Source organism: Hyperolius riggenbachi, chromosome 3 (genome assembly GCF_040937935.1).
Source record: "Hyperolius riggenbachi isolate aHypRig1 chromosome 3, aHypRig1.pri, whole genome shotgun sequence".
NCBI lineage: Eukaryota > Metazoa > Chordata > Amphibia > Anura > Hyperoliidae > Hyperolius > Hyperolius riggenbachi.
Window position 1 is genome coordinate 100,831,441 of NC_090648.1, and position 13,085 is coordinate 100,844,525.

At 43.7% G+C, this 13,085-nt stretch overlaps 1 protein-coding gene across 1 annotated transcript in view; it reads left to right on the forward strand.

Annotated features, from left to right (window-relative positions):
• Positions 1-225: 225 nt before the first annotated feature.
• Positions 226-13,085, forward strand: part of DOK2 (docking protein 2) — a 73,398-nt gene continuing 60,538 nt past the window's right edge. Inside the window, exon 1 of the mRNA XM_068272311.1 lies at positions 226-706. Within this exon, the coding sequence (XP_068128412.1) occupies positions 644-706 (63 nt within the window). The 5' untranslated portion in view covers positions 226-643. The remainder of the gene's footprint in view (positions 707-13,085) is intronic.

The window sequence follows — 13,085 nt, forward strand, 5'->3', positions numbered from 1 at the left end:
AAATGGCACACAGAAACGTGTATAGCTTGCTCGCAGTGCTCAGGTGTACCTATAAAGCGAGAACACAGATCTGGAACACATCCACCAACAGATGATGGTAAACCAGCTGCACACACTATACACAAATATAGAATTGCATCCTCAATGACAGGGTAACTTTCACAGCGGAAGTAAGTTGAAGAGAGGGAGGAACTGAGACACTGCAAGATACAAGAACAAGGAGAACAAAAATTACTTCAAGGAAGAGGAAGGCAGCAAGTGCAATGATGTAAAACAGACTAGAGACTGCAGAAAGCAGAGAGAGCAAGAGACAGCAAGGGACAGACCTAGACAGGGAGGCTGATGAGACCAAGAACTATATGAAAAGAGTAATCAGGGAATAGAAGGCTCAGGCAGATGCTCACTGGAGAGCTGCTCTAAGAGATGGCATAGTGGCTCCACAGTGTTGATAAAAGTTAGTAAAGCAATGATGAGTGGAGACAGATTGCGGAGGTGAGGCAGTTGTTCCCTTTATTTCAGCACAGAAGGGAGTTGATAGAAAGTGCAGAGGGTGGTTGGTTGTGGGGCTGCTATACAGGAGGGCTGAGAGCAGTGAACAGGGACAGTCAGTGACACAAGTAGGAGGGAGACCTAGAGAGCAGCGATGGAAGGGGGGCAAGTGAAACAAGGCTCTCTCTACTTCCAGCATCAGCAGCGTTTCGGAAAGGTGAGTGCAACAAAATATTTGAAGATCTTTCTGTATGACCAGCTGTTTGTCTGCTGCACAAGTGTCATTACTAGAGATGGTCATTAAGATGCAAATAAATAAGGGCCAGTTCATTTGAACGTTAAACCAGCGTTAATTGTGTTGCTTGGGGTTTGTTTTTCAATCACTCTTTAAACATTGGTACCTTTTTTTCCCCCATCATTTGTGCAAACGTTGCACTCGATCCCATCATCTCCCAACGTCTCGTTCCATGGTCAGGATTGGCTAAGTACAGCGCTTCCGTGTCCCCCTACGGGGTCAAAACACGACACATCGGTTAAACTTAAACACCTGTGTAAACCAGCTCTTAGAGCCTTTTACACTTAATGCGTTTTGATGCGTTGCGTTTTAATGCGTTTTTTTCCTCCTCCATAGCAGTGCATTGCGAAAAAACTTCAGGCAGGGGTCACATATGTCTTTCAGTTTCTACACTTTTTAGAAAACTGAAAGACAAATGTGACCTCTACCTTACAACAGCTAATGTAATTTATAGAGAAAACTGACAAATTGCGCAAGATGTCAGTTTTTTTTCTGCAAGCGAAATCTGCATTCAAGTGTGACCTAGCTCATTGATTAACATGAGTTCTCAGTTGAAAACAGTTTTTCTGTGCAGAAAACACGTACGAAAGCTGACAAGTGTGACCCCTGCCTCCGTGTTTCGTTAAATAGTGTGAAAGAGGCCATAGGAAACCATGGACACTGGACTGCACATCAGTTGTCCTTTCAGTTACAACTGACAGCAACGGATAAAGTATAAAAGCACGCTGAGGATACTTTTACACTATATCAGTTGCTCTCATAACTGAAAGGACAATGGATTTCAAAGTAACGTCCATGTTTTCCTATGGCTTAGTTCCCACTTTACGCAAAACTCTGACCAAGTATTGAACTTTAGCCCAATCAGTAGCTGATACCCCCTTTAACATGAGAAATCTATTCCTTTTCACAAACAGACCATCAGGGGACTGATATTGTGATGAACCCCCTCCCACAAGAAATTCTGAGGACCATGGTACTCCTGTCTGTGAACCTTGTTGCATTGTGGGAAATAGCTGTTTAAGGCTGTTTCCAACTGACAAAAAAGCATGCAGCAGCTACATCACCTGCCAACAGTAAAAATGTCACCATGTAATAAATGTCAGAATGTAAATCAGGGATTTAAAAGATTTTACAATGGGCAAATAGTGACTAAATCATTTATACATAATTATTGTAAAAATGAAGCACTTTTTTATTACATTATTTTCACTGGAGTTCCTCTTTAAAGCTTTTTTCCAATGCTCTGTAATAGAAAGTTAAAACGCCTCTGTTTTGTCAGCGTGTAGGGTAAAAGAAGCCTAAAGGTGGCCACACACCATACAATTAAAAGGTCCAATTTTACACCAATTCAATAAATATGATTGGTTGTCCCAAAAAAATCGAAAGCCTTTATTTGTTTTCAGACCAATTTTTTTTAAAATGGGGGGTTCTGGTGGACTTACCTCCCCATAGATGACACAACAATAATGTATCTTTAAAACTTATTCAACATTTATTTCATACTCCAATAACATCTGCAACGCATTTCGCAGGTCTGTCGTCCACTTCCTCAGGCAAAGTAAAAGCTGAATGAGTGTCAGGACGGGTATAGCGCCTTTGTGATGGAGATGTGTTTAGGGTTTTTTGTGTGTATGTGTCAGTAGGAATTCATTAGTACTCCACTATGAGATTTTTAATTATGCCCATGCCATAGCATATATTATTGTGTTAAAAGCTTGTGTACATGATAAAATCAATCAGTTTTGAATTGCAATCAGGAGTCAGTGAAAAGCTTGGCACTATTCATTCATTTATTGCGGATAAAGTGCAAGTGCATGATACAAATCAAACAGTGGTGCAACGTATATGCAGCACATATCGTCCTGGCGGTGGTATTGCAGGAGCGTGACAGTGGGGGCCGGGTGGTGCACAGCCTGACGACCGTTTCGCTGTGAACTTAGCTTCATCTGAAGCTGAATGTGCACCCCGCCACCACTTAGCATCCTGGTATTCTGAATGCTTCAGCTACTTTTTACGCCACGTCTGGAAACATGTATGGGCACAGCACAACCGCAGTGAAAAGTGTATAGAATATGGGCTCCAAGCTCTAAGCCTTCCACACAAAGGGGGTGATGCACCAGAAAACAGGAAAAAAGGGCACTTATGGCTAATGGACAAAACGGGTAGCCATAAATTACTGTTCTCCTATGTTGCTGTCACTTACAGTAGGTAGTAGAAATCTGACTGACAGTAGTGACAGGTTTGGGGCTACTCCATCTCTTCATAGGGGATTCTCAGCAAGGCTTTTATTCTTTATAAAGATATTCCCTAAAAAGGATTTAAACAATTATGCTGCCCAGCTTCCCTGCTCGTTACACAGTTTTTTGGCAGTTGGACAGAGCAACTGCCATTCACTAAGTGCTTTTGAAAATAAATAAATCCCTGAGAATCCCCCATGAAGAGATGGACTAGTCCAAAACCTATTGCTTCTGTCAGATTTCCACTACCTACTGTAAGTGACAGCAACATAGGAGAAAAGTAATTTATGGCTCATTTTACTCTGAAAACAATGTACATCTTATTTGTTTATGTTTACACATATTTTGAATTTTAAAATTTTTAGCCATGGTGCCCCTTTAAGTATGATAATATAAGTGGTTCTTAGGTCCTTTTACACTATGTCAGTTGTAACTGAAAGGACAGCTGAGGTGCAGTCCAGTGTCCATGTTTCCCTATGGCCTATGACACTACACGCTGAAAAACAAGCTTTTTCACAATGCACTGCTGTGGAGAAAAAAAAATAATTAAAACGCAACGCAGTAACGCATTAAGTGTAAAAGGGCCCTTAGGAAAAAACGCTTTAGGCCAGGTGCACACGTGGCAGAAACGCTTGCGGAGCGGGAAACGCAGTGTTTTTACCGCTAATGGAAGTCTATGGGCCGCAGGAAAAAAAACGCATGTAAAAAACGCATATGCATTGTAGATGCGTTTTTACAGTAAGCATTCTGCAAACTCTGGCAGTGTTGCATAATATGCAGAATGGTTGCCAAAACGCACATAATGAAAGTCAATGGGAATGTAATGATATGCGTTTTCCATGCGTTTTTGCTTAAAAAGATTGTTTAGTGATGCGTTTTCTCTTCCTGCTGTCTTCCTAGCGAATGCATAAAACGCAATAGAAAAACGCATAGAAAACGCATATGTTTTTTCTATTAGCAAATCGCAAACGCGTAAAAACGCTTGCAAAACGCATCCAAAACGCAGACTCAAACGCACTATAAAACGCAACACAAACACACAAAAAAATGCACATGCCAAAAAAACGCTACATTTCATGCTATGTCATATGTGAACCCAGCCTCAAGAAATCAGTTGGAAATGATCTATTTATTCTACAGAAATTCTCATTGAGGAGAATACAGCATGTGATTCATTGGATCAGTCGACTCATTTGTAAGCCGCTGATTAACTGGTCATGATTATGTGATCATATCCCACTTGTGCTTCCTTTTTTCGCCCACTCATGGAGGAGAAGTGAGAAAACATCATATGACTGCTGCTAGACAAAAACTGAGGCCCTGTTCACAGTGTTCAATTGCATTGCAGAATAATTCTGCATGTCAACTCACTGCCCATACAACTCTACTGTATGGGCCTGCTCACAGTATAAAGCTGTAACTGATTGCGTTATTCTAACTCGCTGCATGCAGGCTTTGCTTTAAAGCCTATGTCCAGTCTCCATTGCAGTTCACACTCATTATAACTGGTGTGTGGTCCGGTGGAATCAAAGGACCTTTCAAAGGGAACAAAAAGCAAGACAGTATATTGTAGATTGAACAGAGGCGCCAAAAGGATAAAAACAGTATTTAAAATTGCTTGGGAGGCAGTGGTGGACTTACCTCCTTAAAGCAGACACAAAACTGTGTAATTCGACAAAGGCGCCAGGTGGCGCCAGGTGTGACTCTGACTTTTTGCTGTGTACTCCTATCTCCACTGCCTGATGAAGCGGGTTTAGACCTGCGAAACGCGTTGTATAGAAACCTTGGAGTGTACTAATAAATTTATTGATTGTCGAATTAAACAGTTTTGTGTCTGCTTTAAGGAGGTAAGTCCACCACTGCCTCCCAAGCAATTTTAAATATTTTAAATACTGTTTTTATCCTTTTGGCGCCTCTGTTCAATCTACAATATAGTACATATCCACCCTTGGTGGAGGGGGATACCCCTTTCTTTCCACGTCTACAGAGAGCGACTTTTTAATCCTGAGTGGGGACAGGTCAATTTCCTCACCTGCTTATACAGTGGTTGCCTGGAGGTAACCCTGGTTTGTGAGTATCTAATTTACTCTTTTTCATTATACCAATTGTCCTAACGTACTACACTATATTGGGCTCTCGGTTCCAGAGCCGGGACAAGGTCCTCCAGCACCCAAGGCTGAGACACCAAAATGCGCCCCTCCATTCCTGCCACCCCAGCCATCACACATTAATTGCTATTATACTAAGAGGCGCCACAGGGCCCACAACCTCCCCAACACCTTAATATCTAGTTATCTGGCTTGCAGTCACTGCTACGTATCCCCTTTTCTTATTTCTTTCTGTTTCAAACACAATTAGGAATGACAGCTGAATGAATTCTGCACCCCCTCCTACACTGCGCCCTGAGGCTGTAGCCTCTCCAGCCTATGCCTCGGCCCGGCCCTGCTCGGTTCTCCCTTTTTTATATAAAAAGCAAGACAGGGACACCTGGAGCCCCTAATAGTGAGTATATACTGTAAAAGCTAAGAGCAGCCAAATAGAAAAAGGAATTATACTCACTAGTGTAGGTTGCAAAAACTCGCAACCACAGTGTAAACGCCAGTGAGGAAAACACGTCCTTACTCTTGCAGGAGGTCGCACTCCAGAAAAAAACTTGGTCTGGGGGTACAGGACCCTGTGACATTAAAGGACCTCTGTCCTGAAAATCTTAAAATTTAAAATACATGTATACGTATACAAATAAGAAGTACCCTTTTTTCAGAGTAAAATGAGCCATAAATTACTTTTCTCCTGTGTTGCTGTCACTTACAGTAAGTAGTAGAAATCTGACATTGCCGACAGATTTTGGACTAATAAATACCATTAAAAAGTCACCGCAGATCGAGAGTGAATCCACCATTTCACAATCAATCGTATTTCACCAAAGTGGTCATTCAGTTCTTATATCCAAGTGGTAGACCGTCACCCAAAGGATTAGAGGGAGCTTACCAACTGCTGACAACCCTCGTTATAAGGTTGTATGTCTCACATTCAGTGGTAAAAGGGACCAGGAAACACCCAGGATCCAAGACTTCCAAAAATCCTTAAAGAGAACCCGAGGTGGGTTTGAAGAATGTTATCTGCATACAGAGGCTGGATCTGCCTATACAGCCCAGCCTCTGTTGCTATCCCAAACCCCCCTAAGGTCCCCCTGCACTCTGCAATCCCTCATAAATCACAGCCACGCTGCTGACAAACAGCTTGTCAGAGCTGGCTGTGTTTATCTCTATAGTGTCAGTCTGCTGCTCTCCACGCCTCCTGCAGAACTCCGGTCACCGCCTGCATCCCTTCCCTCCCTGCTGATTGGAGGGAAGGGATGGGGGCAGGGATCGGAGCTATGCAGGAGGCGGGGGAGCAGCCGAGACTGACACCACAGATGTAAACACAGCCTCACAGCATGGCTGTGATTTATGGGGGATTGCAGAGTGCAGGGGGACCTTAGGGGGGTTTGGGATAGCAACAGAGGCTGGGCTGTATAGGCAGATCCAGCCTCTGTATGCAGATAACATTCTTTAAACACACCTTGGGTTCTCTTTAAGTTAGTTCAGGCACATCATCCGGAAGATCAAGGCCTGGATTTCAAATCCAAAAGGTTCATTATCCTGCTTTGTAATAACCACTATTCTCCTGTGCAGTTCTGATCCAGTAGAGTCTACAAGTGAGTTTGATCTTGATTTCACGAGATAACAATTTGAACAAGCAGCTTTCCTTTTACCCAAAGCCTCTGGGCAGAGCTTTGTTTCGGCCTGTGTGTAGGAACACTCTGAGCTCTGAGATTTTGGACTAAGACTGTGGTTGAGGGAAAGCCCTCCGGGGCCTTTTTGGCCCAAAGGCCTCAGTGTGTTCTAAACCTCTGCAACCCCTAATGATGCAACAAGCAGCAGAGTACAGGATGAATTGCCAGCTGATTCACTGACAAGCCACAGAGCAGGGTGTTGCAATAGTCTAGAAAGGCAATGATGATGGTGTGCAGTAGCATTTTATTGGCTTTCTGAGTCAGGACAGAATGGATCAGTAAATATATATTTGGTTGGAGATTATAGGAAGTAATTAACTTGTTAAATGACCTTTATCATGAAAAATCGTAAAATGTAAGATACATGTGTACTTTTAAGGAGTCCATTTCTTCCAGAATAAAATGCACTATTAATTGCTTTTCTCTTACTAAAAAAAAATCTGATCTGACAGATTTTGGACTAGTCCATCTCCTCATCGGAGAGTCTCTGAATTTGCTTTTTTTATTTTTTTTTCTACAAAAGCACTCCCTGGAAAAGATCTACACAAAAGATGCTGGCCGCCCTTCCTATAAGTTTGCACACTGTTTTGACAATTGTACATGAGCAACTGCTTGTTCAGTAAATAAAGTACCCTGCAATTCCCCCATGAGGAGATTGACTACCCAAAAACCTGTCAGATCTGAATTTTACGACCCACTGTAAGTGACAGTGGCATAGTATAAAGGTCATTTATTGTGCATTTTATTCAGAGATGAATTCATATTTTATGCGTAGACATAACCATATAGTTTCCATTTTTCTTGATAGTGGTCCATTCATTTGAGGTTTGAATGAGAATTCAAATATTAATATTAAGGGGGTTACTTAGTGCAATTACTGAAATGGGGACATTGAACTCTTTGGCTCATTTTTTTGCTGTAGAAAGGAATAACGTCAATATTGTCCAAAAGCAATCACAGAAAGTGATGGGCTACTAACTCGAGAGATTTAGAAATTTGAAGTAGAACTGAGAATAATGGCGTATTGATTAAAGGATACCCAAAGTGACATGTGACATGATGAGATAGACGTGTGTATGTACAGTGCCTAGCACACAAATAACTAGGCTGTGTTCCTTTTTTTTCTTTCTCTGTCTGAAGAAGTTTAAAATTAGGTATGTAAGTGGCAGTTCCTGTCTGAGTCAGGACTGGGTCAGACTACAGTGATCACTGATAAGAAATTACAACTATAAAACACTTTCCTAGTAGAAAAATGGCTTATGAGAGCAGGAAAGAGCTAATAAGGGTCAATAGTTCATAGATTTTAGCTCTGGCATGCGTCAATGAATGTGTCATTGAGCAAAAACAATAAAACAGTAAAAACTTAAAAAGTAGATTTAAATATAGAATAAAACTGTGGAATTTCTTAAAAAGTCATTATTAGGAGAAGGAGGATAGATAAAATTGTTTATTTCATTACTTTATTTTCACCTCGCATGTCCTTTAAGGAAATTTATAGAATTATCAGTGTGTGCTCTTGCATAGCTTAAAGAGACTCTGTCGGAAATGATCTGTTAGTCTATCTGATGGGAAATTGCATGGTGTGTACCAGGCATAATACTTTTAGCCACAGACCCTGAACAAGCATGCAGATTAGATGTTTCTGTCAAAAGTCTGACAAGTTTAGCCGCATGCTTGTTTTAGGTGTGTGATTCAGACACAACTGATGTCAAGAATGATCAGCGGGACTACCAGGCTACGTACATTGTTTAAAAGGAAATAAATCTGGCAGCCTCTGTATCTCTCTCACTTCAGGTTCCCTTTAATTGAGATTTAGGAAACTATATATATAACTTTTATAAAATAAGTCTTTAATACCTTTGAAATAGAACTTCAGTTGTGAAATACCATATTTTTCGGACTATAAGACGCTCCTGACAATAAGACGCACCCAGGTTTAGAGGACAAAAAACAGGGGAAAAAATATATACTAAACCTGGTGCATCCATGGGGAAGGGGCATCTTGTGGATTATGCCCAGTTTTACCTCTTGTGTCTCCCTGTGTCCTCCTCTATCCCCCTGGTGTCATCCTGTGTCCCCTATGAGTCTGCCTCTGTCCTCCTTGTGTCCTCTATGCCCCTTTGTGTCCCCATGTGTCCTCCTGAGTCCCCATGTGCCCTCCTCTTGTCTCCCTGTGTCCTCCTCTGTCCTCCTTGTGTACGCCTCTATGCCCCTTTGTGTCCTCCTCTGTCCCCGTTGTTTCCCGCTCTAAGCCCCTTTGTACCCCCCTGTGTCTTCCTCTGCATGGGCACATTACAGGGAGTCCCCGACATTGCGGCGGGTTGGAGATTCATATTGGCAGGCATTCACGACTCAGGAACTCCCTGCATTTGGACTATAAGACGCAGTGACTTCCCCCTCCCCCTTTTTGAGGTTGAAAAAGTGAGTCTTATAGTCCCAAAGTACAGTATGAGTCATCTCTAATTTGTACAACCAGGGCTTTTTTATGAACAGTATTTAGTAATGTCAAGAATTAATATTTGTTTTTCTCTATTCCCACTTGTATAATTCTTCTGTATAATTCTTCTGTCTCATTAAGAAAAATAAGGGCATTTCTTTGCATTCTTGAAATTATTTATTTTCAGTTGTTTGATTTTTAATTAAATTAACATAGTTCTTTTAATAGCCTTTACTTAATTCCGGTAAGATTAGTCGGATTCGTTTTTTGCAGGCTCTGCATCTGTGGGTAGGAACTATTCACTCCGACCTCAACACACCTTATATTTGTGAAGCCCATAAATTCAATTCAAAAACAATTTTATTTTTGAAATTACAGCATGCAGGTACAGTGGGATGCGAAAGTTTGGGCAACCTTGTTAATTTTCATGATTTTCCTGTATAAATCGTTGGTTGTTACGATAAAAAATGTCATAGTTACATAGTTATTTGCGTTGAAAAAAAGACATTCATCCATCGAGTTCAACCAGTTAAATATTTCATATAGAGAGACACACACAGTGATATTTGAGAAGTGAAATTAAGTTTATTGGATTTACAGAAAGTGCGCAATAATTGTTTAACCACTTGAGGACCCACCCTTTACCCCCCCTTAAGGACCAGCGCTGTTTTAGCTGATCTGTGCTGGGTGGGCTCTACAGCCCCCAGCACAGATCAGGGTGCAGGCAGAGCGACCAGATTGCCCCCCTTTTTTCCCCACTAGGGGAATGATGTGCTGGGGGGGTCTGATCACTCCTACCTGATGGGTGTTGCGGGGGGGGGGGCACCTCAAAGCCCCCTCCGCGGCGAGATTCCCCTCCTCCCTCTCCTCCCTGTCCCCCCTGGTGATCTGGGCTGCACAGGACGCTATCCGTCCTGTGCAGCCAGTGACTGGCTGTCCCCTGTCACATGGCGGCGATCCCCGGCCGCTGATTGGCCGGGGATCGCCGATCTGCCTTACGGCGCTGCTGCGCAGCAGTGCCGTACAATGTAAACAAAGCAGATTATTTCCGCTTGTGTTTACATTTAGCCTGCGAGCCGCGATCGGCAGGCTATTCACGGAGCGCCCCGCCGTGAATTGACAGGAAGCAGCCGCTTGCGCGAGCGGCTGCTTCCTGATTAATTAGCCTGCAGCCGGCGACGCAGAAGTGCGTCGCTGGTCCTGCAGCTACCACTTTGCCGACGCGCGGTATGAGTGCGCGGTCGGCAAGTGGTTAAACAAAATTAGGCAGATGCATAAATTTGGGCACCACAAAAAGAAATGAAATCAATATTTAGTAGATCCTCCTTTTGCATAAAATACAGCCTCTAAACGCTTCCTGTAGGTTCCAATGAGAGTCTGGATTCTGGTTGAAGGTTTTTTGGACCATTACTCTTTACAAAACATCGCTAGTTCATTCAGGTTTGATGGCTTCTGAGCATAGACATCTCGTTTAACACACACCACAGATTTTCAATTATATTCAGGTCTGGGGACTGAGCTGGCCATTCCAGAACATTGTACTGGTTCCTCTGCATGAATGCCTTAGTGGATTTTGAGCAGTGTTTAGGGTCGTCATCTTGTTGAAAGATCCAGCCCTGGCGCAGCTTCAGCTTTGTCACTGATTCCTGGACATTGTTCTCCAGAATCTTCTGATACTGAGTGGAATCCATGCGTCCCTCAACTTTGACAAGTTTGACAGTCCCTGCACTGGCCACACAGCCCCATAGCATGATGGAACCACCACATTTTACTGTAGGAAGCATGTGTTTTTCTTGAAATGCTGTGTTGTTTTTCCTCCATGCATAACTCCCCTTGTTATGCCTAAATAACTCAATTTTAGTTTCATCAATCCACAGCACCTTATTCCAAAATGAAGCTGGCTTGTCCAAAATGTGCTTTAGCATACCTCATGCAGCTCTGTTTGTGCTGTGAGCGGAGAAAAGGCTTCCTCTGCATTAGTGTTGGGCGAACATCTAGATGTTCGGGTTCAGGCCGAACAGGCCGAACATGGCCGCGATGTTCGGGTGTTCGACCTGAACTCCGAACATAATGGAAGTCAATGGGGACCCAAACTTTTGTGCTTTGTAAAGCCTCCTTACATGCTACATACCCCAAATGTACAGGGTATGTGCACCTTGGGAGTGGGTACAAGAGGAAAAAATTTTTTAGCAAAAAGAGGTTATAGTTTTTGAGAAAATCGATTTTAAAGTTTCAAAGGGAAAACTGTCTTTTAAATGCGGGAAATGTCTGTTTTCTTTGCACAGGTAACATGCTTTTTGTCGGCATGCAGTCATAAATGTAATACATATAAGAGGTTCCAGGAAAAGGGACCGGTAACGCTAACCCAGCAGCAGCACACGTGATGGAACAGGAGGAGGGTGGCGCAGGAGGAGAAGGCCACGCTTTGTGAGACACAACAACCCAGGCCTTGCATGAGGACAAGAAGCGTGCGGATAGCATGCTTTGTACCGCCATGCAGTCATAAATGTAATAAAGATAAGTGGTTCAATAAACAGGGACCACGCGGCAACGCTAACCCAGCAGCAGCAGACGTGATGGAACAGGAGGAGGCGCAGGAGGAGAAGGCCACGCTTTGTGAGACACAACAACCCAGGCCTTGCATAAGGACAAGAAGCGTGCGGATAGCATGCTTTGTACCGCCATGCAGTCATAAATGTAATAAAGATAAGAGGTTCCATAAACAGGGACCGGCAACGCTAACCCAGCAGCAGCAGCAGCACACGTGATGGAACAGGAGCAGGCGCAGGAGGAGAAGGCCACGCTTTGTGAAACACAACAACCCAGGCCTTGCATGAGGTACCGCCATGCAGTCATAAATGTAATAAAGATAAGTGGTTCAATAAACAGGGACCACGCGGCAACGCTAACCCAGCAGCAGCAGACGTGATGGAACAGGAGGAGGCGCAGGAGGAGAAGGCCACGCTTTGTGAGACACAACAACTCAGGCCTTGCATAAGGACAAGAAGCGTGCGGATAGCATGCTTTGTACCGCCATGCAGTCATAAATGTAATAAAGATAAGAGGTTCCATAAACAGGGACCGGCAACGCTAACCCAGCAGCAGCAGCAGCACACGTGATGGAACAGGAGCAGGCGCAGGAGGAGAAGGCCACGCTTTGTGAAACACAACAACCCAGGCCTTGCATGAGGTACCGCCATGCAGTCATAAATGTAATAAAGATAAGTGGTTCAATAAACAGGGACCACGCGGCAACGCTAACCCAGCAGCAGCAGACGTGATGGAACAGGAGGAGGCGCAGGAGGAGAAGGCCACGCTTTGTGAGACACAACAACCCAGGCCTTGCATGAGGTACCGCCATGCAGTCATAAATGTAATAAAGATAAGTGGTTCAATAAACAGGGACCACGCGGCAACGCTAACCCAGCAGCAGCAGACGTGATGGAACAGGAGGAGGCGCAGGAGGAAAAGGCCACGCTTTGTGAGACACAACAACCCAGGCCTTGCATGAGGTACCGCCATGCAGTCATAAATGTAATAAAGATAAGTGGTTCAATAAACAGGGACCACGCGGCAACGCTAACCCAGCAGCAGCAGACGTGATGGAACAGGAGGAGGCGCAGGAGGAGAAGGCCACGCTTTGTGAGACACAACAACCCAGGCCTTGCATGAGGACAAGAAGCGTGCGGATAGCATGCTTTGTACCGCCATGCAGTCATAAATGTAATAAAGATAAGTGGTTCAATAAACAGGGACCACGCGGCAACGCTAACCCAGCAGCAGCAGACGTGATGGAACAGGAGGAGGCGCAGGAGGAGAAGGCCACGCTTTGTGAGACACAACAACCCAGGC